This window comes from Phyllostomus hastatus, unplaced genomic scaffold (genome assembly GCF_019186645.2).
Source record: "Phyllostomus hastatus isolate PE091 unplaced genomic scaffold, TTU_PhHast_1.1 phas_contig_17, whole genome shotgun sequence".
Classification (NCBI taxonomy): Eukaryota; Metazoa; Chordata; class Mammalia; order Chiroptera; family Phyllostomidae; genus Phyllostomus; species Phyllostomus hastatus.
Window position 1 is genome coordinate 1,101,577 of NW_025333664.1, and position 21,291 is coordinate 1,122,867.

At 67.9% G+C, this 21,291-nt stretch overlaps 2 protein-coding genes and 1 long non-coding RNA gene across 4 annotated transcripts; 2 read left to right on the forward strand and 1 right to left on the reverse strand.

The window, feature by feature from the left end:
* Window positions 1-1,265: 1,265 nt before the first annotated feature.
* HRH3 (histamine receptor H3) lies at window positions 1,266-6,107 on the forward strand. The gene is made up of 3 exons (XM_045833179.1): window positions 1,266-1,896; window positions 2,925-3,091; window positions 4,162-6,107. The coding sequence occupies exons 1-3, from the start codon at window positions 1,635-1,637 to the stop codon at window positions 5,071-5,073; spliced, it is 1,341 nt and encodes a 446-aa protein (XP_045689135.1). The 5' UTR covers window positions 1,266-1,634; the 3' UTR covers window positions 5,074-6,107.
* Window positions 6,108-9,891: 3,784 nt separating this feature from the next.
* On the reverse strand, window positions 9,892-18,318 carry MTG2 (mitochondrial ribosome associated GTPase 2). Of its 2 annotated transcripts, none has more exons than XM_045833345.1 (8): window positions 18,181-18,318; window positions 17,207-17,382; window positions 14,499-14,694; window positions 13,457-13,604; window positions 12,643-12,758; window positions 11,906-12,124; window positions 11,583-11,721; window positions 9,892-11,006 (listed from the first exon to the last, which is right to left on the reverse strand). In XM_045833345.1, exons 3-8 carry the CDS (start codon window positions 14,688-14,690, stop codon window positions 10,612-10,614), a joined length of 1,209 nt encoding a protein of 402 aa, XP_045689301.1. In that variant the 5' UTR covers window positions 14,691-14,694; window positions 17,207-17,382; window positions 18,181-18,318; the 3' UTR covers window positions 9,892-10,611. The 2 variants fall into 2 exon arrangements, with proteins under 2 accessions (XP_045689301.1, XP_045689302.1); XM_045833346.1 differs by lacking the exon at window positions 18,181-18,318 and adding an exon at window positions 17,996-18,166.
* Window positions 18,319-18,334: 16 nt separating this feature from the next.
* LOC123815141 lies at window positions 18,335-19,471 on the forward strand. Its single transcript, XR_006785024.1, has 2 exons — window positions 18,335-18,473; window positions 18,882-19,471. It is a non-coding gene; the product is annotated as an uncharacterized LOC123815141 (long non-coding RNA).
* Window positions 19,472-21,291: the final 1,820 nt, after the last annotated feature.

The following is a 21,291-nucleotide window of genomic DNA, read 5'->3' on the forward strand; positions in this document are numbered from 1 at the left end:
CAGGAAGAGGTGGAACAGTGGGTCCCCTCCCTGCAGCCAGCCCCGCCCCCACTCCCCGAAGTTTCTGGAGCACGTCTTGGGGCGGAGGGGTGGTCCCGCAGGACCCGGAACCGGCGGGAGCACAGGCGTGCGGCGCGGTGTGGACCGGCGCCCCCGCCTCGGTGCCCCAGCCCCCAGCCCCCACGCAGACACGCCCACCGCTGCGTCCCTGAGGCCCCGGCGGACCGCGGCGGCACGGGCTCGGCACGGAGAGTCCCTGCCTCCCTCCCCTCCGACGCTGTTCCCTTCGCCGTCGCTGCCTGATGCGCGTGTCTGACTGCCGTTGCGATCCCCCAGGCTGACGCTCACTGGCTGTTTCCCTGGTCTGTGGGTGTCCGCGTGCGTCTGTTTGTGGGCGTGTCTGTCTGTCTGGCTGTGTCTGCCGCGGAGTCTGTCCTTGACCCTGTCGGTCTGAACGTGCCTGGGGGGAGGGGCGCTGCCTTTCTGAGCGTCTCCTCCCCCATCCCTCTCCGCAGGCGCTAGCGCAGCGACAGACGCCGCCTGGCTGCGCCCTAGCGCACTGACCTCGTCTGTCCACGCAGCCGTGACCACGCCACCGCGCCGTCCGCTGGGGGGGCCTCTACCTGGGCTCCGAGGTGCTGGCCGCTCCCCCCTCAACTCGCGGCCCCCGTCTGCGCCCCGGTGGGGTGGGCGCAATCCCCTCCCAGCGGGGTCTGCTGGCCCCTCGGCTTTCCTTATGTAACTCCACATTTGTCTGCGCCCTGTGGGTCACCCTGGGCTCTGTGCTGGGCCTTGCCCGCGCGAAGACTGAAACCCAGAGTCCCACGCACATGGGGAGCGCAGCGCACCGGCCAGGGCGCAGGCCCTTGAGGACCCCTCCCCCCTTCTCGTAAAGACCTTTCTTCCCTCAGACCCGCTTGACCCAAGAACGAAGGAGGGTCCGGCGCGCAGGGGCCCCTGAGCGCGGGTGCTTTCCCCACCCCCACTCCGGGTCCCCACAGTCACCCCGGCTCCCGCCAGCCGCCAGCCCCAGATCCCCGGGGCCGAGAGGGCACCGGCCGGGCCGAGCGCCCCAGAGATCGGACCCTGTGCGCACGGGTCGGCTGACAGCAAGAGAGCCCCCAGCCCTGCCCCGCCGCTCCCGGCCCGGTTCCCAGCCTGCAGCCGAGCGCACCCCGGCTGGGCTCCGGCGGCCGGTGGGCACGCGGCGCTGTCCGTGGTGCTGCCGGCGCCGGGAGGGGCGGGGGCGGGGCGGGGGCGGGGCGAGGGCTGCAGCCAATGGCCGGGGCGCTGCGCGGGGCTGGGCGGGCTGGGCGCGGGGCGCTCTTGGCAGCGCGCTGCGCTCGGGGCGCACAGGCGCTCCGGCGGCGGCTTGGGCTCCGGCTCTGCTCCTGCCCCGCTTCGGCTGCAGCGGTCGTGCCGCTGGCCCCACTCGGCTCGGAATCCGCCCGTCCCCTCGGCGCCGACCGCCCCGGCCTAGGCGCCCGCGGACCATGCGCCGGGCATCCCCTGGGGAACCCGGCCCAGCCGAAAGCCCGCAAACACCAGGCTCCCGGCCCGGGGCCCCTCCCGGCCGGCCGGTCGGCGGTCCGCACCCTGCCCCGCGCCCCGGCGCCGCTTGAGCCCGCGGGGCCATGGAGCGCACGGCACCCGACGGGCCGCTGAACGCGTCGGGGGCGCTGGCTGAAGAAGCGGCGGCGGCGGCGGCGGCGGCGGCAGGGACGCGCGGCTTCTCCGCCGCCTGGACCGCCGTGCTGGCCGCGCTCATGGCCCTGCTCATTGTGGCCACGGTGCTGGGCAACGCGCTGGTCATGCTGGCCTTCGTGGCCGACTCGAGCCTCCGCACCCAGAACAACTTCTTTCTGCTCAACCTCGCCATCTCCGACTTCCTCGTGGGTGAGTCCCTCAACCCCCGCCCGAGTCCTTGGGCTCCCGGCCCGCTCAGGGGAGCGGGAACTGGAGCGCCGAACTAGAGTGCCTTTTGCTGGGGCACGCGCCCCTGTGGGGGGCCCGGCCCGGGGAGGGCGCCTTCGGGACTGCTGGGGAGGTGGGCGCGGGCAAGGCGCCTTGCCTCCCTGCCGCGACGTTAAGGGGGCTGGGGTGTGACGCCCCTGCGGAAGGGGCCGGAGCAGGCGGCCGCCGGGAGAGGCGCAAGGCACGGCGGCCTCGGGCGCAGCGCTGGCTCCTGCAGGAGCCAAACAAAGGCTGTGGCGGAGTCGGGGTGGGCGGAGGGGGCTGGAGTGAGGTTTGGCGGAGTGGACATGGAATGGGGGGGAGCCGTGTTGGGGGAGGGGGGCCGTGGGAAAGGCAGGGGTGGGGGTGGGGAGAGGCTCCCAGGAGCGCGCTCTCACGTGTCCGAGCTGCTGCCGGCGGGGAGGCGGGGCACCCGCGGTGGGGGCTGGAGCGCCAGACACCTGTTGGGGCTGCGAGGAGGAGCAGCGTCTGCTGGCGCTCCAGGCAGGGCTCGGCCGCCGCCAAGTGCCCTGCGAGCCCGGAGGACGGCTTTCCTGGTTTCTGAGCTGCCGAGGGAAGGCTGTCAGAAATCAGGATGGGGTCTGGCATCCGGCCGGCCAGAGGAGACGGGGAAAATTCTCCTCCCTCCTCCCTCTGGGGACGGGAGGGCTGGGCGGAAGGAGGCCTAGGAAGCACGGAATGCAGGATCAGAGGCTCACTGTTCCTGGGGGGCCCCCAGGTCCCCGCAGCAGCTTCCCTCCCACCCCCAACCCCAGGGGGCGCTAGTGGAGCTGGGGGCCGGGCCGAGGCGCCAGGCCAGCTCCAGGGCGGAGGGGGTGCCTGGGAGACAGGGTGGAGGAGGTGGGTGAGGTGGGCTTGGGGCGACGGCCGGTCCCGCCCGCCTCTGCAGTGCAGCCGGCCGGAGCCCAGCACGGCCCCGCACGGCCCAGCACGGCCCCGCTTGCCCGCAGGAGCCTTCTGCATCCCCCTGTACGTGCCCTACGTGCTGACCGGCCGCTGGCCCTTCAGCCGGGGCCTCTGCAAGCTGTGGCTGGTGGTGGACTACCTGCTCTGCACCTCCTCCGTGTTCAACGTCGTGCTCATCAGCTACGACCGCTTCCTGTCCGTCACCCGCGCCGTGAGTCTGGGTGCGGGGGGGCCGCGCTCGCGCCCCGGGGGGCGGGGGTCCACCGTGGCCCCGGGAGGCACGTGGCAGGGGCAGCCGCTTCTGGGTGGTGGGCACAGCCGGGTGAGCCCGGTCCCCGCTGGCCTCACACCCGGCACACCGGGCAGTCTGTACGGCCACCTGCCCGCTCAGCGGCCCCGCGCTGCCTGGAGGGTGGTCCCGGGACAGGCGGAGGCAGCGGCAGGACCCGGCACCCGATGCTCCTCTCCCGGGCAGGCCCAGAGTCCTGGCAGCTGAGGGCGGGCCTGGGCCAGAGGTCCCTGGAGGCAGGACCCCTTGTGTGTGTTTCTGCGTGTGTGTCTGTGTGTCTCTCTGTGCGTCTGTGTGTGCCCGTGGGCTCCGAGGAAGACAGACATTGGGGTCCTGGCTCTGCAGGTTCCCAGGGGCCGGGGCCCTGGGCCGCCAGGGTGTCCGGCGTCGCTGCCACGCGGGTGGGCCGTTGGCAGCGCTGGGGTGGGGGTCTGCCCTTGGCCTCTCGTCTTCCCCTTGATGGCTCCACCTGCCGCCCCATGGGCCCTCTGCTTGGGGCCACACGTGTGCTGTCTGGGGAGAAGGGGACAGGGTGCGGGGAGCACGGGGTCGGGCCCGCAGGCCTGGGCTGGCCCCCGGCCCCGCCTCCTCAGCCGGTCCACCCTCCCTCGCTGAGCCATCAGGAAAGAAAGTGGGGACAGCGACAGGGCCACTGAGAGGGTTAACGTGAAGCGGTATCCGAGAGGCATCGTGCACAGGGCCCAGGGCCCTGTGGGTGCTCGGGAGACAGGGAGGACGACACCCACCTTTGGGGGGGGTCGCAGCGGGGAGGGGGGCGGCAAACGCCCCCAGAACCTGGCTGTGGGACGGTGTGACAGGCGCCGGCCAGCCCGGGGCTCCGAGGGGGAGGGGAAGGGCGGGGGCAGAAAGGAGAGGGAGCCGGCACCCCTGCCGGGCGGGCCTCCCCCATCCTGCAGTCCCGCTGCAGCCGGCGGCAGCCAGCCGGCCGGGCTCGGCCCCGTCCCTCCTGACCGCTCCTCGTCCCGCCGCAGGTCTCCTACCGGGCCCAGCAGGGCGACACGCGGCGGGCGGTGTGGAAGATGGTGCTGGTGTGGGTGCTGGCCTTCCTGCTGTACGGGCCGGCCATCCTGAGCTGGGAGCACCTGTCGGGCCACAGCGCCATCCCCGAGGGCCAGTGCTACGCGGAGTTCTTCTACAACTGGTACTTCCTCATCACGGCCTCCACGCTCGAGTTCTTCACGCCCTTCCTCAGCGTCACCTTCTTCAACCTCAGCATCTACCTGAACATCCAGAGGCGCACGCGCGAGCGGCTGGACGGGGCGGCCGGGCCGGAGCCCCCGCCCGAGGCCCAGCCCTCGCCGCCCGCTGCCGCGCGCGGCTGCTGGGGCTGCCGGCGGAAGGGGCGCGGGGAGGCCATGCCCCTGCACAGGTGCGGGGCGGGGGAGGCGGCCCCCGGCCCCGAGGCCGGGGAGGCGGCCCCGGGGGGCAGCGGCGGGGGCACCGTGGGCTCGCCCACGTCCAGCTCGGGCAGCTCCTCGCGGGGCGCGGAGCGGCCCCGCTCGCTCAAGAGGGGCTCCAAGCCGTCGGCGTCCTCGGCGTCGCTGGAGAAGCGCATGAAGATGGTGTCCCAGAGCATCACCCAGCGCTTCCGGCTGTCGCGGGACAAGAAGGTGGCCAAGTCGCTGGCCGTCATCGTGAGCATCTTCGGGCTCTGCTGGGCCCCGTACACGCTGCTGATGATCATCCGGGCCGCCTGCCACGGCCGCTGTGTGCCCGACTACTGGTACGAGACGTCCTTCTGGCTGCTGTGGGCCAACTCGGCGGTGAACCCGGTCCTCTACCCGCTGTGCCACTACAGCTTCCGCCGCGCCTTCACCAAGCTGCTGTGCCCCCACCGGCTCAAGGCGCAGCCGCACAGCTCCCTGGAGCACGGCTGGAAGTGAGCCGGCTCGCCGCGGCCACGCCTCCACGCTGCGGCCCGGGCTCCCGGGCGGCCGCCTGCCGGGTGGGAGCCGCCCCTCGTCTGTGGCCAGGCTGTGCGCCGTGGGGGCCTCTCCCGGACCACCCACCCGCAGGGGAGGCGGCTTGGTGGGTGGGCCGAGCTCGCTGCCTGAACTGAAATGGGGTGGCCGGTCCTGCCCCCCGAGTCCGAGGTCCACCCCAGGAGGGTCTCAGCCACAATGTCCACCCCCAGACAGTGATGGCCAGTGGTGTCCACCCTTTGCACAACTGCTGCTTGGCGTTCTTCCCAAAGCAAATGCTTGGTATGTGCTCCGGGCTTCCCCACCCGGGGTCGGCCCCTCGTGGGCCCGCCCCCCACACACTGCACACACCTGGGCGCACCGGTGCACCCTCCCCGCCCGCCCCCCACGAGCCCGGGCCGCCCCCTGCTGCCAGCCGCCCCCTGCTTCCGTCCGGGCCCCGGGCCGTCCAGCCCTCCTTCCTGCGGCACCCACCGCCCCAAAGAGCCGCCGGCCCCCCGGGGACGCGCTGCCACTCTCTGCGTTTCGCGCTGGGTGTCTCGGGAAGACAAAGACGGGGAAAACACATCTGTGAACTCGCTGTTCCTTGGGTGTTTAATCAAGAGAGACGAGATTGCAGAGCAGCTCCGGGCAGGATTGGCAGGTGCGGGCTCCCACGCCCTCACGCCTCCGGCTCGTTTCCGGCGGGGCTGCGCCAGCTGCGCCCGCCCCCTGCCCCCGGCTGGTGGCTCGGGGGGCGTCCGGGGCCGGACGCCTGCCTGGCAGCTCCGCCAGCGTGTCCTGGGGCTGGCGGTCCGAGGGCCAGCCCCCAGCCCTGCCCCGGGGTCCTGAGGCTCGTGGGGTGGTCAGAGGGGACCAGAGCTGGGGTGCTGAGTGGGGGGCCACTTCACCGCGTCTCCTGCACCCGTGGGCGCCCTGCATGCCCCGCCTCCCCTGTGCCCGCTGCGCTGGCCCTGCAGACCCTGAGGCCCTCAGTAAAGTGTATTTTTTATTGGTGCTGATTCCTGAGACCTTTGTTGCGGGGGTGGGCTTCAGTGGGGCCCTAGGGACACGAGGCCACTCAGCGGGTGGACCTGAGGTGCAGGCCTGCCCCTCTCCCGGACTCAGTGTTCTCTTCCAAGTGGGGGGGGGCCCACTGTGGGGGGACTGCTGTGGGGGGAAAGGGCAACCTGGCCAGCACACCCCAGTAAGGGACAGGCACCCAGCAGGGCCCCCCTTCCCCGCACCCGGCCCCTCTGCTGCCCCCAGAGGCTGTCATTGTCCTTGGCTCTGACCTGGAGTCTGGGGTGCTTCCAGGGGTGTGGGAGCTGGAGCTGAGCCCAAGAAGTGGGGGAGGCCCAGCAGGGGGAGGGGAGGCAGGTCTGGTGGGGAGCTGCCCAGTGCAAAGGCCCAGAGGCAGGACTGGAGGGTGCTGGGTGGGTGGGGAGAAGCACCTGACCACAGGGAGCTGACCAGCCCCACCCTGGGGAGCTGTACGGCACTTCCAAATATTCCCCGAGAACCCCGAAAACTTCCTCCAGGTTCCTCGGCTGGCACCCCTCCCCCTCGGTCCCCGTTGGTATGCCCGGGACCACCCTGGTCCCGACGGCCCCTCCCTCATGACCGAGGGCTCCCCTGGAGGCTGGGTGCTGTCTGGAGCGTAGGTGGCAGCGAGCGCAGGGTTTGCTGGTGCAGGGACGGTGGTGGCCACCGTCTCCGGGGCCCAGAGTTCAGGGGAGCCCCTGTGGGCAGCTGTGCCTGCTGACCCCGCTGGCCCCAGCCTGAGCCCCCTGTCGGCCCCCGTCCTGCAGCCCAGGGCCATCTGAGCAAGGACAAAGGACCCGCCCTCCTCGCCACCAGCACCGCCAGAGGCTCCCTGCCCCTCCGCCCAGCCTGCTAAATGGCTACAAATTGGAGGATAAAAGCACAGGCTTTCAAGCAATTTTGCCTTCAATCTCTGGAAAGTGCCGCTCGGGCTCCCGCACGGGGACAGGGCTGAGGAGACCGGCCCTGCGGCAAACACACTCGCCAGGGGCCTTCCCCCTCCGCCCAGCCCAGCCCAGCCCAGCCCCGCGCCCGCCGCACACAGAGGCTGATCCGCCCCCTGCCTGTCCCCCCCAGCTGGGGATGTTTACTGAACACCTACTGTGTGCCTGGCGCACAGCTAGGAGGCGCGCGCGCACGCACACACACACACACACACACACACACACACACAGAGGGAAGCGAGTCGCTCCCACGGGGGCGGGGACCAGAGGAGCGGCCCAGCTCACACGCCCAGGGGGCCTTCCTGAGGGGTTGGCGTTTCCCACGCTGCACGAGCAGGGCTGTGGTCACGGGGGCAGGAGGGGGGGCCCCCGAGAGGCACAGGCCGGGCGCTCAGCAAGGCCCAGGGCTGGCACGGGCTGCAGGGGCCCCAGGAAGAGCTTCTGGGCGCCTGGGACCAAGACCCTGAGTTCTCATGGTGCCCAGCAGGCAGCCCCTGGTCCTCCCTAAAGAGGCCCAGTTAATCATCGCTGCGTTTGAGGGGCCAGGGCCCTGACGGAGGGGGCTGGGCTCTCCCTGGCAGGGCTGAGATGTGGAGGCCCCCGTGACCGTCTGGCCCCTACCTCCCCGCACTCCCCCATCCCAGACAAAGCCTCTCCACCACCACACACTGGAGCACCCGACGTCCACGCAGACGCCCACTAGGGGCGCTCACACTCTCTGCTCTGCGGATGCGAGAACTGGGGTCCCGAGGCCGGGATGCGACTGCACCCCCCAACTCAGCAGGACTGGGGCCGGGACGCCAGCTGCCCCTCCGCTGGGTTCTCCCCTGGGTGCCATCTCGGTGTCCCCCGGGGTGGGAGCGGAGTGGGGGACGTGTCCTGGAGGTGCATCCTGGGATGGCTCCCAGGAGCCCGGGTCTCACACGGGGATGCTGTCCCCCAGGGAGCGGGCGCCCGTCTCGGGTGGCGCCTCAGTGGGAACTCTTCAGACGGACCCTGGGGGGCACAGAGCCGTCCTTCAGAGGAGGGAGGAGACAGGGACGTGAGGAGGAGGAGGGTGGCCGCTGTGGGAGCGGCACCGAGCTAAAAATGGGTCTGACACCCCAAAGTCACGCTGGTTTCCAAATCCGGACTGGCTCGGGGACCTTTACGTGCTGGCGCTGTGAGTGCCGGGCGGTCTTCAGAGCGCCCAGCAGACCCCGGCTCCCAGCTGGGCTGTGGGAACGAGGGAGGGGGCGCCCTCCGCCCCCACCCTGCACCCCCCTCGGGGCAGAATCTGGTCTCTGAGATGCCGGGAGGGCGGGGGGGGGCTGTGCTTCCTCGCCGGCCCCTCCTGGTGCCCTCGGGGCCCCCGGGCTTCTTTGGGATGGTGTCCACACACTGTCCCGGCCTCGGCGACCACCCCCGCGCTGCGTGCGGAGGGAGGGGCGGCAGGAAGCAGCAAGGCCTGGAGGCTCCAGGGAGGGCAGGCCAGCCTGGCAGGAGGCAGGGACGGGGCGAAGCCCCTGCAGCGGGGTGGGCAGAGCCCCGGCCACGGTCCTGCTGCCGGAGGAGTGAGGGGGCTTCCCAAAGGGGGCCCCAGTCTCGAGGGGGCACGGAGCTCTCCGCCATTTCCCCCAGCCCCCTCCTGCACCTGGGAACAGGTGCGCACCCACTTGCTACCCGAGGCCCCACGTTCTAACATAGAACAGGGAGGAGGAAGCAATGGACCCCCACAAAGACCAGGGGAGGGCTGACAGCTCCCACAGAGGCTGGTGGGGGGGTTCCAGGGGGCACGGCGGCAGCCCCAGGCCCCTTGTGCCCTGGGGGAGCCCTGAAGTGTGGACACAGGACTCTGGAGAAGGGGGTGCTGGGCCGTAGGGCTGACATGGGGGACTCGGAAGGTCCTGCGTCCCGAAGCCTCGGTCCCCTTCCTCAGAGCCGCCTGGAGAGGCCGGGGCTGCCACCCACAGCAGGGGACGGGAGGGGGGGGACCGACAGGGAGGGGCAGGCGCTCCCCACACCCAGAGGCCGGGGGAGAATGGGGCGATGGAGGGCGAGGTGGGGTCCGCTGCTGGGCACGGCCCCGCTGTGCACACCAGGGCAGCCCCCCTGCAGCCCCGGGCCACCAGGGGAGGGGCGGGGGGACGTCGGAGATCGAAGTCCATGTCCCCAGGGAGATGTGGACAGGCGGTGGCCGGGCTGATGGAGAAGCCACAGCCGAACAGCGTCGGGGCAGATGGCTGTAGCGGAAACGGCTGGAGGGTGGCAGTGGGGACGGGCGTGAGCGGCACAGGGCGGTGTTTCTGGCGGGAGCCCCTCGGCACCACCACCTGCCGCTCACGAACACCTCCAGAGAAAAGGCACCCGGCCACACCTGACGCCAGCCGCCGTCCGCCCCCTCGTTCCGCACACAGCCGAGTCTGGAGGCTGCGGGGCCATGGCTGGGAGGGGATGGGGACCCCGCCCTCCCTCCGGGGGGCGCTCCTGCGGGCAGGCAGCCTGACCGTGCCCTCCGCTGCGTGCTGTGGTGGGGGCGCAGCCGCTGAGACAAGAGGCCCCGGGCAGCTCGCCCACCTCAGGCCTGGCCCCCGAGAGGAAGGCTCTGTGGGCCCGGCAGGTGGCCGGGCGTGGGGACCACCCCCCAGAGCAGGAGCTGACCCTGCAGGACAGTGCCTGGTGGGGGGCCGGTGCGAAGCCCGTCCACAGCGCTGACCGCTACATGCAGGAGAGAAACCCCGGGACCTCAAGGCCAATCCCGGGGCCCAGCCTGTCCTCCCACTCCCCTGCCCTCCGCCCCGCCGCCCCCCTGCAGGGCCCTCGGGGACAGGTCGGCAGCATCAGACTTTATTGGGGGAAACGGTGGTGGTGCTCTGCTGGGGGAGTGGATGAGCCACAGCGGCCTCGGCCTGGCTGTCCTCACGGCCTGCGGGCGGCGGGTAGGGCGGCCGCTGGGGCCCTCAGCCTCTCCGGGGTCACTCCAGCAGAGACAGGGTGGGCCCTGGCCTCGACGGCCCGCCCCCCAGGGCTCTTCCCCGAGCCCACCAGAAGGCTGGAGGCCAGCGTGGGCCCAGCAGTCACCCTGACCGCCGCAGACGGCCGCACAGCCTGCCCCGGGGCCGGATATTGGGTGCACTCAGCCATGACGCCGGCACCGGGCTCAGCTCCCAGGCTCGGCCGCCTGGGGACAGCAGGTGGCACCTCCCTGCTCCTCCAGACACGGTGGCGGTGGCGGTGTCGGAGAGGCACCTGCAGACGGGGCCTGTCTCCAGCCGCTCTGAGGCCGTGGGGACAGCCGGGGACTCGCAGGGCCACCCGTGGCGGCTGCTGTCCTGCAGGCTGGCGCCGACGAGCCGCGAGGGCACCTCCGGCTCCAGTCCCGCTGGGTCGACGCCCTGCACCCCCGCAGCACGGCCCCTGCTGCTGCGGGCACCAACCGCAGGGACGAGAAGGTCCCCGAGAGTCGGACAGGAGGCTGACGGTGCGGGGGCTCGGGGGAGCAGGCTGAGGGGGGGCCGTGCAGAGCAGGGAGTCAGCCCCGCCGAGCGGCACGCTACCACCTGAGCGGCTGGCGGCCCTGGGCCAGCTCGGCGGCCACGTGCGCGTCGTGCAGCTCCTTGAGGCGCAGCAGCAGCTCCTCCAGGTTCTCCCCGGTGACGGCCGACAGGGCGATGGCCGTGCCGCCCAGGCGGGCCTGCAGCGCGGGCAGGTTGGCGCGCGCCTCCGGCAGGTCGACCTTGTTGGCGACGACGGCGTGCGGCCGCCGAGACAGGCCCGGCTGGTACTGCTCCAGCTCGAACTTCAGGGCCTCGAGCTGGGCCCCGGGCTCCGGCGCCGCCAGGTCCAGCACGAACAGCAGGAAGCCGCAGCGCTCGATGTGCCGGAGGAAGGCCAGCCCCAGGCCCCGGTTCCGGTGGGCGCCTCGGATGATGCCCGGCACGTCGGCCACTGCGGGAGATGGGCAGGGCTGGGGTCTCAGACACGCCTTTCAAGGACCCCTGGAACCTCAGCTCTGAGTTTCACAGAGGGCCGAGGACTGCTTGGGTGACGGGCACGGTGACGGGCCCTTCTGACGAGGAGTGTTTACTGGCTGGAACGGCATGCTCCAGTCCTCCCAGCTCCCAACGTGGCTGTCGAAGGGGACCGCCCCCCCACCCCCCCGCCCGCGGCCCTTCGACAACCCGGCTCCCAGCAGACACCCACGGGGCGCGGGGTGAACGGGGGTGCCGAGGGGGCGCGCAGCCCCCAGCAGGCCTGCCCTTCTGCCCTTTCTGGGACGTGTCCCCCCCCCCCCCGGAAGAGGCTCCTCCTCGCAGGGCAGGGGCGGGAGCCCCGCAGGGGCCGAGCCGCCTCCTCGCGTTGGAGACGTGAGCGCAGACGCGGGGTGGGGGGAGGGCAGCACGAACCCGGGGGCGGATGCAGACCCTCGGCCCCCCGCCGAGAAAGACCGGGCCCCCGGGTCCCAGACTCCAGGCAGCCCACCTCGCCCAGCCCCACCTCCCAGAAAGAGTCCCGGAAGCCCACCTGCCACCTGCTGGTGGTCCTCGTAGCGCACGATGCCCACGTGGGGGTTCAAGGTCGTGAACGGGTACGCGGCCACGGCGGGCTTTGCGTTCGAAATGGCCCGGAGGAGCGAGGACTTGCCCGCGTTGGGGAACCCGACCTGCCAGACAGGGGGACATGCTGCCACCTCCTCCGTCTGGGCCGGGCCGGGCACGGCTCCTGGCCGAGGGCACAGGCCGGCCGGAGAGAGGGGGCTGCTGCTCTCCTGCAGGCCGGCGGCCATCCCACCCCCGACACCAGTCTCCCGCGGCCCACCCCCCGCCGGGGGCCCCGGGGACGCCCACCATGCCGGCGTGGGCCACCGTCTTGAGCTCCAGCGAGAGGACCCGCTCCTGCCCGGGCTCCCCGGGGGTGCAGGTGAGGGGCGCGCGGTTGTCGTTGGCCAGGAAGAAGCGGTTGCCCTTCCCTCCGGCCCCGCCCAGGGCGGCGAGATACTCGTCCCCCGGGTGGGACAGGTCGGCCACCACCTTGCTCCCCTCCTTCACTAGCGTGCCCAGGGGGACCTGGGAAGAGAGGCGGTGACCGTCAGGCGGGACCAGGTGTGTTTGCCCAGTCCGGGGAGGGGACGCGGTCGGGCGGGGGCGGGGCAGGCACAGCCAGGTGCCCTCCACGCAGCTGCAGCTGGGGGTTACAGGAAGAGGTCCCCGCCCCCGCCCAGGATGAGAAGCACAGGTGGCTGTTCACACAGTGCCTCTGGCACGCGAGGTGAGCCGAGGGGAGCGGGCACATCGGGGACCCCTCCCTCAGAGGGCCCCCGGGGTGGGGACTGGGGGCGACTCCTGGACCAAGGCGAGAGGGACGGGGCCCCCCAGGGCCCCCTCTCTGTACATGCGGTGGCTCTGTGGCTGCCGGGGCGGCCCCACGCACACCCGTGTGGAGTCCGCGCGACGCCCGGGCTGGGGCGGGGCCGCTGGGCGGGGGCCGCGGCTCCGGGGGCCACAGCCGGACCGACCGGGAGCCCGGGAGGGCCAGACCCGAGCCGGGCGGGCTCTGCAGCCGGGGCTCTGCGGCCGGGGCTCACCGGGACGTAGAGGACGGCGCCGCCTCGCCCTGAGCAGTTCTTGCTGCCGCCGTCTTCTCCGTCGGTGCCCTGGTACCGGGGCAGGACCAAGGACAGGGACTTCACCTGCCGGTCGACTGCAATCGGAGGGAGAGCCGCCCTGTTCCTCTGCGTCCCCGCCCCCCGCACGCCGCCCTGTTCCTCTGCGTCCCCGCCCCCCCCCCGCACGCTCCGGGGGGGGGGTGGGCCACCGAGGCCTCGCGCTCGGGGGTGGGGGCGAGGCTGCCGCCGAAGTTCCCAGGGCGGCCACAGCTACACTCTGTTGTGTAAAATGCAATTTCTGAAATTGCAATTTCTTTCAGAAAATGCAATTTCTGAAAACTTCCAAACCAGCTGTGCCGTCGATTTAAAAATAGCTACACTTTATGATGTTGTGAGTGTTTACCATGTGAACACGGCTACATCCTACTAGGGCGACGTTTACCGAGTTCACCGAGTCTCCAGCTCACTGCGCCTGCGCCCGCAAGGTGCTGAGCGAGGACACCACCCCAGCACCCACGCCTGCCCTGCGCCTGGCTGGAACTCGGGGCTCCTGACAGGGAGGTTCCCCGGTGTGCGCCCGAGATTAAACGAAACAACAAAACGACAACCCCACTATCAAAGTTGGGCTTTGGTGCATCATTTAAAGGCGAGCATCACATAATTTAACAAAAATGATGCCATCCACCAACTTTTGACTCAAGTTGCCGTCAGGATAAGGTCGACCCTTCCTGCCCCCAGGCACCCACCCAGGCCAGCGCTGCCCCCCCTGACCCCCCCTCCCCCCAGCACCTACCTCTCAGGACGACGTGGCCACCGCTGCCGCCGTCGCCGCCGTCGGGGCCCCCGAACTCCTTCCGGGGCTCGCTATGGAAGCAGCTCGCTCCGTTGCCTCCGCGGCCGCCCCGGAACAGCACCCGGCGGTGGTCCACGAAGTGTCTTTTCTACGGAGAGCACGGGGCCGGCAGCTTGCCACTCACGCCACCCCCGCCGCCCCCGCCGCGCGCCTCTGCTGCCTGCAGCGGGCTTCCCAACGGGAGGGGTCTCTGCGGGTCCCGGGGCGGGGGGTGCTCAGTCTCGCTCAGGAGCCGACCCGAAGCAGGATCCTCTTCAACAACCGTCCGCTCCCACGGTGACACGGGGGCCAGCAAGGCACCCGCCCCGCCCGCCTCCGTGTGCCTGCACGGACCGGCCCCACCCGGCCCCTCCCCCAGGCCCAGGGCACCGGCCTCTCCGCCCACTACTTGACCCCCAGATCTTTTTTTTTAAGGAAACACACATATTTAAAGATTCTTTGGCACCACCACATGGAAAAACCATGAATTACTATTTTAAAAACCCTAACTTTGCTGTCTGCCAACATCTCCAAATCACCCTGATGCGCCCTGGCGGGGGGCGGGGTTAGGCCAGGCCTGACGTCCCCCGCTGGGGTGCGGGGGGGGGGGGACAGCGCCCCGGACGCTGCCCTGAGCGCCCCTGCACGCGGGGGGGGGGGCTGCTGCCCGGGGCCCCACTTCGGGGCAAGCGGGTGGGGCCGGGAGGAAGCGCAGCTCCGCCCGCATCCCGGGCACGCACCCCCACGTCCTGCTCACGTAGCGGAGCCCCGCGCATGTGCGGAAGACGTGCAGGCCCGAGCGGGGGAGCCTCATCCGCCATCGGGCTCCTCCCCGCGCCGCCGGGCAGCCTCCGCGGGAGCTCCTCTGCGAGGCCTGCCCGTGCCCCTCGGTGGTGCCGCCGTCAGGGCAAACCAGACGCCACAGACAGAAGGGAGAACAGCGTCCCTGGGGGGTGGGGGGGTCCCCCGCTGCAGACAGGCCCCGCCCCGCCGGCAGGCTCACCAGTCTCTTCTCCGAGAGCGGCTTCTTCCCGGGGGGCGCCTTGGCCGGGTCCGCGCAGCTGAGCGACAGCCGCCGGGGGGAGCTGGGCCCCGGGAGGGGCGGGCGGAGGGCGGCCCCGGGGGGCCGAGTCCAGCGCCCCAGGCCCTCCAGCGCGCCCCGCCATCCTGCAGAGAGCAGCCTCGAGGGCGTCATGGTCCTGATGAGAACAGTCAGACGGGCGGAGTAAGGGGCCTGACCACCTACCGAGCGCGCCAGGACCTCCGCGTGCGTCTCTGAGACAGAGAAGTGAGCGGAGGCCGTGACGCCGGCCCGTCGCTCGGCACACGGGAGCCTGAGTCGTAGGGGCCGCGGGCCTGAGGGACAGGACGTGTGTGTGAGCGCGTGGGGGTCCCCAGGGCCCTCCCGCGCCCCGAGACTCTCCCTGAGGGCGTCCGACACCCGCCGAGCGAGAACCTCGCAGAGGGAGCGTGAGCCTCGGCCCAAAACCCCTGGAAAGTGTCCGTCTTCTCAGACGAGCTGCTGTCACCTCGTGCCCGGAGGGCACGTCAGCCCGGAGACGAATCGCCCCCCGGGACCACCCAGGAGGCGCAGGAGGAAGTCCGAGGAGGAGCCAGAGGAGCCTGCAGCCGCGCAGTCCCGGCAGTAGAAGGCGCTAGAGCTCACGGCATGCGGACAACCCTCACTTCGCCGTGTCCAGGTGCGCCCAGCAGACGCACCCAGGACCATGCGGGACGACCCGAGACACGAGTCACCGGCGGTCAGACCCCACACCGGCCGCCACACACGTCGGGCAGATGTCACACCCACTCGTGAGCAGAGAATCTAACTGGGGGTGGAGGGGGCACGGTCACCCTGAGAGGCCCACAGCCCATGCCACACTGACTGCCCAGCGTCCACTGCTGCTTCTGCGCCCACTGTCTTGAAGCTTTTTTTAGAAAAGGAGGAACAAGCTGCGGAAGGTCTGTTTCCATGGAAATCTGCGAAACTTGACCAGGACACGTGAACCGAACAAGGTCGCGGGTCACCAGGGCAGCACACACAACAACTGTGGTCTCCCAAACGGGCGGAACACAATCGCACTGGCGGGCGGTAACACCAGTCACGAAGAAGTCCCTGCAGACGAGTCCGGTGACCGACATTCGGAACCTCTGCCTCGCTGCCGGCAGGGCCCGGGCCCGGCTGTCTCCCGGGGGGTGAGGTCGTCGAGTCCTCCACGCGGCTCAGTGAAGAAAGTGAAGGAGCCGAGGCAAGAGAGCGCCAGGGACCTGCCCCTGGACTGTGGGACGGGACGGGCAGGGGCGGGGCACGAGAACAGGCCCTTGGAGGGAAGAGAAACCAGCCCACCAACTAGCCACACCGCCGCTCAGCCCGCTGGGAAGCCGCAGCGTCGGGCACCAGGCCCCGGCCCTGAGGACACGGGACCTGGAGGAGGAGGGCACAGCAGGTGGGAACCTGGTCCACGGCAAGGCCAGCCAGAGGCCCCCTCCACCCTCTCCGTGTCCTGACACACCTCCATCTGCGCCTGTGCAGCGCGGCGCCCCCTTGCCAGCTGAACACACTCAGCTGGGCCTCACGCTGCGGCGTGGTCGTCGTGGTCCCTCTCCTGCTGCACCTGTGCCGCCCAGTTAGGTGCCCACCAGCCCCCCGTGGCCACTCAGTTGAAGTCAGGGGTGCTGGGCTCATTTTCACCGGGGCCACATCAGCCTCGAGGTTGCCTTCACGGGGCTGCATGTAATGTCAACTCCTTAGCAGTGAAGGAGAAGTCACATGTACACAGCCCTAAAATTACTTCGGCCCTGGGAAGGCAACGGTGAGGCTGATGTGGCCCCTGGTGACGACTTGAGACCCGTGGCTTAAGTCAACTAAAAACTTAAAAATGCAAACCCTCACTCCCTCATTCCAAGTGCTCACAGGCGCGTGTGGCCGACGGGCGCCCACCCCGGCAGCCCCGACGGGAAGGTGTCCGCCGCCACAGGAAGCCCCGCGGGGCCGCGCCGGTCCACACCGCCTGCCCGCACTGCCGCACAGTGCGGACCCAGAGCGGTGAACTCGAACTCCTCTGCGGCTGGCCGCTTCCCGGCTGGGGGAGCTGAGCCCGTGCGGAAGCCCGGGCCGAGTCGGCCGCCCCTCGACGGCAGGATGGGGCTTCGGAAAGGCTGCCGGCAGCGACTCCACATGGGCGAGGGCTGCACGCCAGGGTCACTGCTGTGTGCCCTGAAGCTGGACGCTCAGCTCCGCTGGACCGCGGCAACCCACGCCCCCGCGCCAGGGGCCCCTGCTGAACCTTGTGCGGAAACTCGCAGGCTCACTCCTCAGGGCAACGGCAGGAGGGGCGGCAGTGCACACGGGGCACCTCGTCTGCTTCTTCTTGACCCACTTTTGCTGCTGCCCCGAGGGCCTGCCCTGAGGGACTCCCCTCGGCTCCCCTGCCTGCGGGCGGAGACCGGAGGGAGGAGCAGGGGGCCAGGAGGGGACTTCTCTGCCCCTGCCCCGCCGCGCCCAGACTGAAGGGGGGCCCTGTCTGCGCTGCGGTCTTCTGTGACTGCCCCTCCCCTCAGGCCCCAGCACCTAGGGGTGCACACAACCGCACCGTCACCGCTGCAGGCTGAAACACCACCTCCGTTTCCCCACACTCTCCCTCTCGAAACCCTCCTTGAGTTGTTCTGTGCGGCGGGGTCGTGACTGCTGACCTAGACACGTTTTCATACCCATTTTAAAGCCGGGGAGGCGGAGACTCGGGTGAAGCAGCTGGCACAACGCCCTCTGGCCTCGCCGGCAGGGTGCTGGGCTGAATCTCACGGCAGGGATCTTCAAAGTGTGCTGGTGCACGCACAGCCACCTCGGGAGGGCAAGTTCAGAAAGATCAGACGGCTCTGGCTGGAACCTGGGAGGGAAAGAATCGCGTTGGGCTTCCCCTTCCTCCTTCCCAAAGCACCGGCGGATCCCCACCCGGCTGGCCAGTGTGAACGCGAGACCTCTGTCCGCTGCTATGTAGACCTACGGAGTGAGACTGCGGGCGCCGCGTGGCCAGTGAGCTCCCCGGAGAACCGCCCACCCATGGAGAGCTGCATTGGCAATAAAACTTTATTTTTGTTTAATGAAATGTTTATCGAAACTCGGTGTGTGCTTGCTGACGTTGCTATGTGCCACTGATTATAACGAAACACGCAGCCCTGGCCGGTGCGGCTCATTGGACTGAGCCCCCGACCTGCGAGGGGTCAACGGTTCGATTCCCGGTCAGGGCACGTGCCTGGGGAGCAGGCCGTCCTGCTCGGGGGCGAGATAGAGGCGACCCGTCGTTGCATCGCTCACACACTGATGTTTTTCTCCCTCTAGTTCTCCCTTTCCCTCTCTCTAAAAAATAAATACAATCTTAAAAAAACACCCGGAAGAAAGGTTGAGGACCGTGGGCCAAAGGAAACGCGCGCACTCGTTCACTTCGGGTGCGCGCGCCAGGGGCGGAAGGAGCTGCGACCCGGCGCCTGGAACCCACGGACCGGTCGCCGGCGCGCTCCGCCGGAAGCCCGGGTCGGCTCACGCCCGCGGCGACCGTCCCTCTACACGCAGGACGGAGATGGCGAGTCATCCGGTCGGCCCCTCCTTTGGGTTCTTCCGTCCTCCCGGCGCGACCCCTCACTCCTACTCGAGCCCCCAAAGGCCACGACCCCTCGCTCGCACTCACCCACGCGGAAGGTCACATCACTTCCGGGGTTTCGGCTGTCACCTCCGCGGTTACTTCCGGGTCTGGCCGGGGTTGCGCCTGCGCAGGGCGTCCCCGGCGCGCCGAGTCTGCGCCGAGCTGGGTCTCGGGATGCAAAGCTTGGGGACCGTGCGGGCGCGAGGCCGGGGGCCGAATCGAGACGGCGGGAGACCGGGCCTGGCCGTCCAGCGCCGCTCCCTCCAGCCCCAGTCCGCCTTCTCAGCGCTCTCCGCCTGGGCCAGCGGACCACTAGCCGCGTCCGCGTCCTGGATCAGGTGTGGTCTCGGGTTACCTCCCCGGCCCCTCCCCGTCGCGTTACGCCGTGCACGCAGCGCCCGGGGGCAGCTCCCTGCCACCGCGGGCTGTCATGTGCACCGGACAGCCTGCCCTCAGGCCGCCGGTGGCCCGCTGGACACTGCCCAGGTAGCAGGTTCCCCTGGAAGGCGACTGTCCGTGGAGACAGTCCCCTGGGTCCAGGTGCAAAGGGCGCACCTACCCTTTTGACCTCGCGAAAACTCACTTTTTAGGATGACTTTTGAAGAACCAGTTTATTAATTACACCGAAAGCATAAACAATTTATACGCCAAATTCTGGCTGGGGGGGGAATGAAATAAAGATGATCTTCAAAAAAAAATGTGCTGTGCTCACAAATAAAACGAATCCCGACCTGTTCAATAAATAGAGATGAAGTAATGGCTGAGCAACTGAAAACGAAAACCGAAACGGCCTTCCACTCTGCACGATTCTGAGCGGACGCCCAACACCAGCAGCTGCATCAGTGAAAACCGGTGCAACCCGAGGCCGGCGCAGGCTCCAGCTCGAGGAGCGGTCGGGCTTTGCCGAAAGTCTGGGGCCGGCCCGTGGGTGCCAAGCTTCCGCGTACCGATATGAAGCTGTCAGCACGTCTGAAAACGGATCACTTTTAAAATCTGTGACCTGCTGGGTGTCGAGGACAACGGGGTCGAGGACAGCGTCAATTCCCGAGTCTTCCTCTGCATCTCCACGGGCCTTCTGCGGAAGTAGTCATGACGACGAGGCACCACCCCCCACCCTGCGCGGACAGTTCCTCTCAGCGTAAGCTTTTGCAAACATTCGGGTCACGCAGGAGAAAATAATACAGCTAATGACACTGCTGCTGCCGTCACTTTCCCCACAAAAATATTACTTAAAAAATGGACTACACGTTAAATAAATATTCTGTTATTAATCCTTAAATATATTAACACCAAAAATCATGTATAAATTAAGGAAATAAATGTACAAACTATCTCACAAAGTGCTTTTTAAAATATATACACAACATTCAAGAAATTCTTAATGTAAGACATTTCAGATTGAAGTTTCGGGGTAACTTTTCAGTGCCCTTTTAAAAAAAGTATTCAGACAGCACTTAAACAAACAAACAAACAAACAAAACACACACGCACACAGACAAGGCCTATGCCCAGGATGGCAAGGAATAAAAACAGACTAGTTTCACAGTTTTCTAAAATGTTGAACCTTTTCAGTGGGAAATTTTAGTTTTTGATTGAGTTTGCAACTTAGTTCTACGAAACCTGCCAGGAAAGAAACAGAACAAGGCGGCCACTGCCCACACCTGTGGTTCAGCAGTCCAGGGCTCCCGCCCGGCGATCTCACCGAGACGGTGGACTTCTGAGCCCTCACCAGTGTGCGGGGTTTTCACACCCCTATGCCCACAAGTAAACGCTTCTATCCCAGGAGACCCAGTGTATATGGAATTAGCTCTTTTTGTGTGTATTTTCTTGGTTGTTCTTGGAAATACGTCAGCACTATCCAAGGATGTTTGTAAAAGATTACAGGAAAAGTGGGCATTATCATCCAAGTAAAAATTGATAAAATGTCAGTATTACTTAGGGAAATGTAGGGTTTTTCCTGACCAGACTTTTTTCCCCCAGTGAGCCGTCTTCCATGGTTGCACAGAATTTAAATGAGATTTAACATCCTGGGAATGTAAAACTTATTCAAAGTTCTCTCTTATATAAAACCTTTCCTTTTCACTAGGAAGAACACAGTAAACTCAGTGAGGCTCTTTTTAAAAAAGAGATGTGGCCCTGGCTGGGGTGGCTCAGTGGACTGAGTGCCGCCGGCCTGCAAACCCAAGGGTCGCCGGTACGATTCCCAGTCAGGGCACATGCCTGGGTTGCAGGCCAGGTCCCCAGTAGGGGGCGCGCGAGAGACAACCACACGATGTTTCTCTCTTTCTCCTTCCCTTCCTCTCTCTAAAAAATAAATAAATAAAACTTTTTAAAAAAATAAGAGATGCAAATTCAGATATCCCTCAAAAAGCAAAACAAACGAACAAAAAAACCCCCACCTGCTTAGAGATCTAAACAAGCAGGTTCTGGAAGAAATAAAAGGAACAACTCCACTGTGCGGAAAATCCGGCGTCACTATTTTAAGCTGCAAGTTTAGAAAGGGGCATATCACATATTCAAACCCCCAAAATGACCATCAGACCAACAAGGGCCGCAGTGAGGGCGACGCCAGGCAGCTCCCCTTGCTGCCGGTGTCGCCCCACAGCCCCCTGGTCAGGCTTGATCTCGGCCTGCCCGGACGCATGTTGGCAGCACATCCTTGATCCCTTGTTACCTTGGCAGCGCGCACAGGTGACCCTCCGGGAAACTGAATGGGCTGGAGACACAGGCGACGGGCGGGTGCCAGAAACCTCGGGGCGGTGCGCAGGCGCGGCCTCCCCGGGGAAGCAGAGGTGGCCTTCGACAGAAGCAGACCCGCCCCAGAAGGGGCCCCCGCCCCACCGAGGCCCAGGGGGAGGCGTGCCCGGGGCTGCGCCAGCAGGTCGAGGGACGCGCCTGCAACCCACGTCACAGCTGCGCGGGGAGATCTGGACCCAAGGTCTGTCTACGTGGAAACACTGACAATGGCATCTTGTAGGTAGGTGTCTGTCCCATCGCTGGGCGCAGAACACTCCGATGACGAGAGGACCCCTAAAGCTAGCTAGACACATGGGGGGGACAAAAAGGGACAGCCCCCCGCCACTGGAGGGACACAGGACACTATACACGGCACCAGGCACGTCACACCGCCGGGGCTCGGTCCTGCGCCTCGGCGCA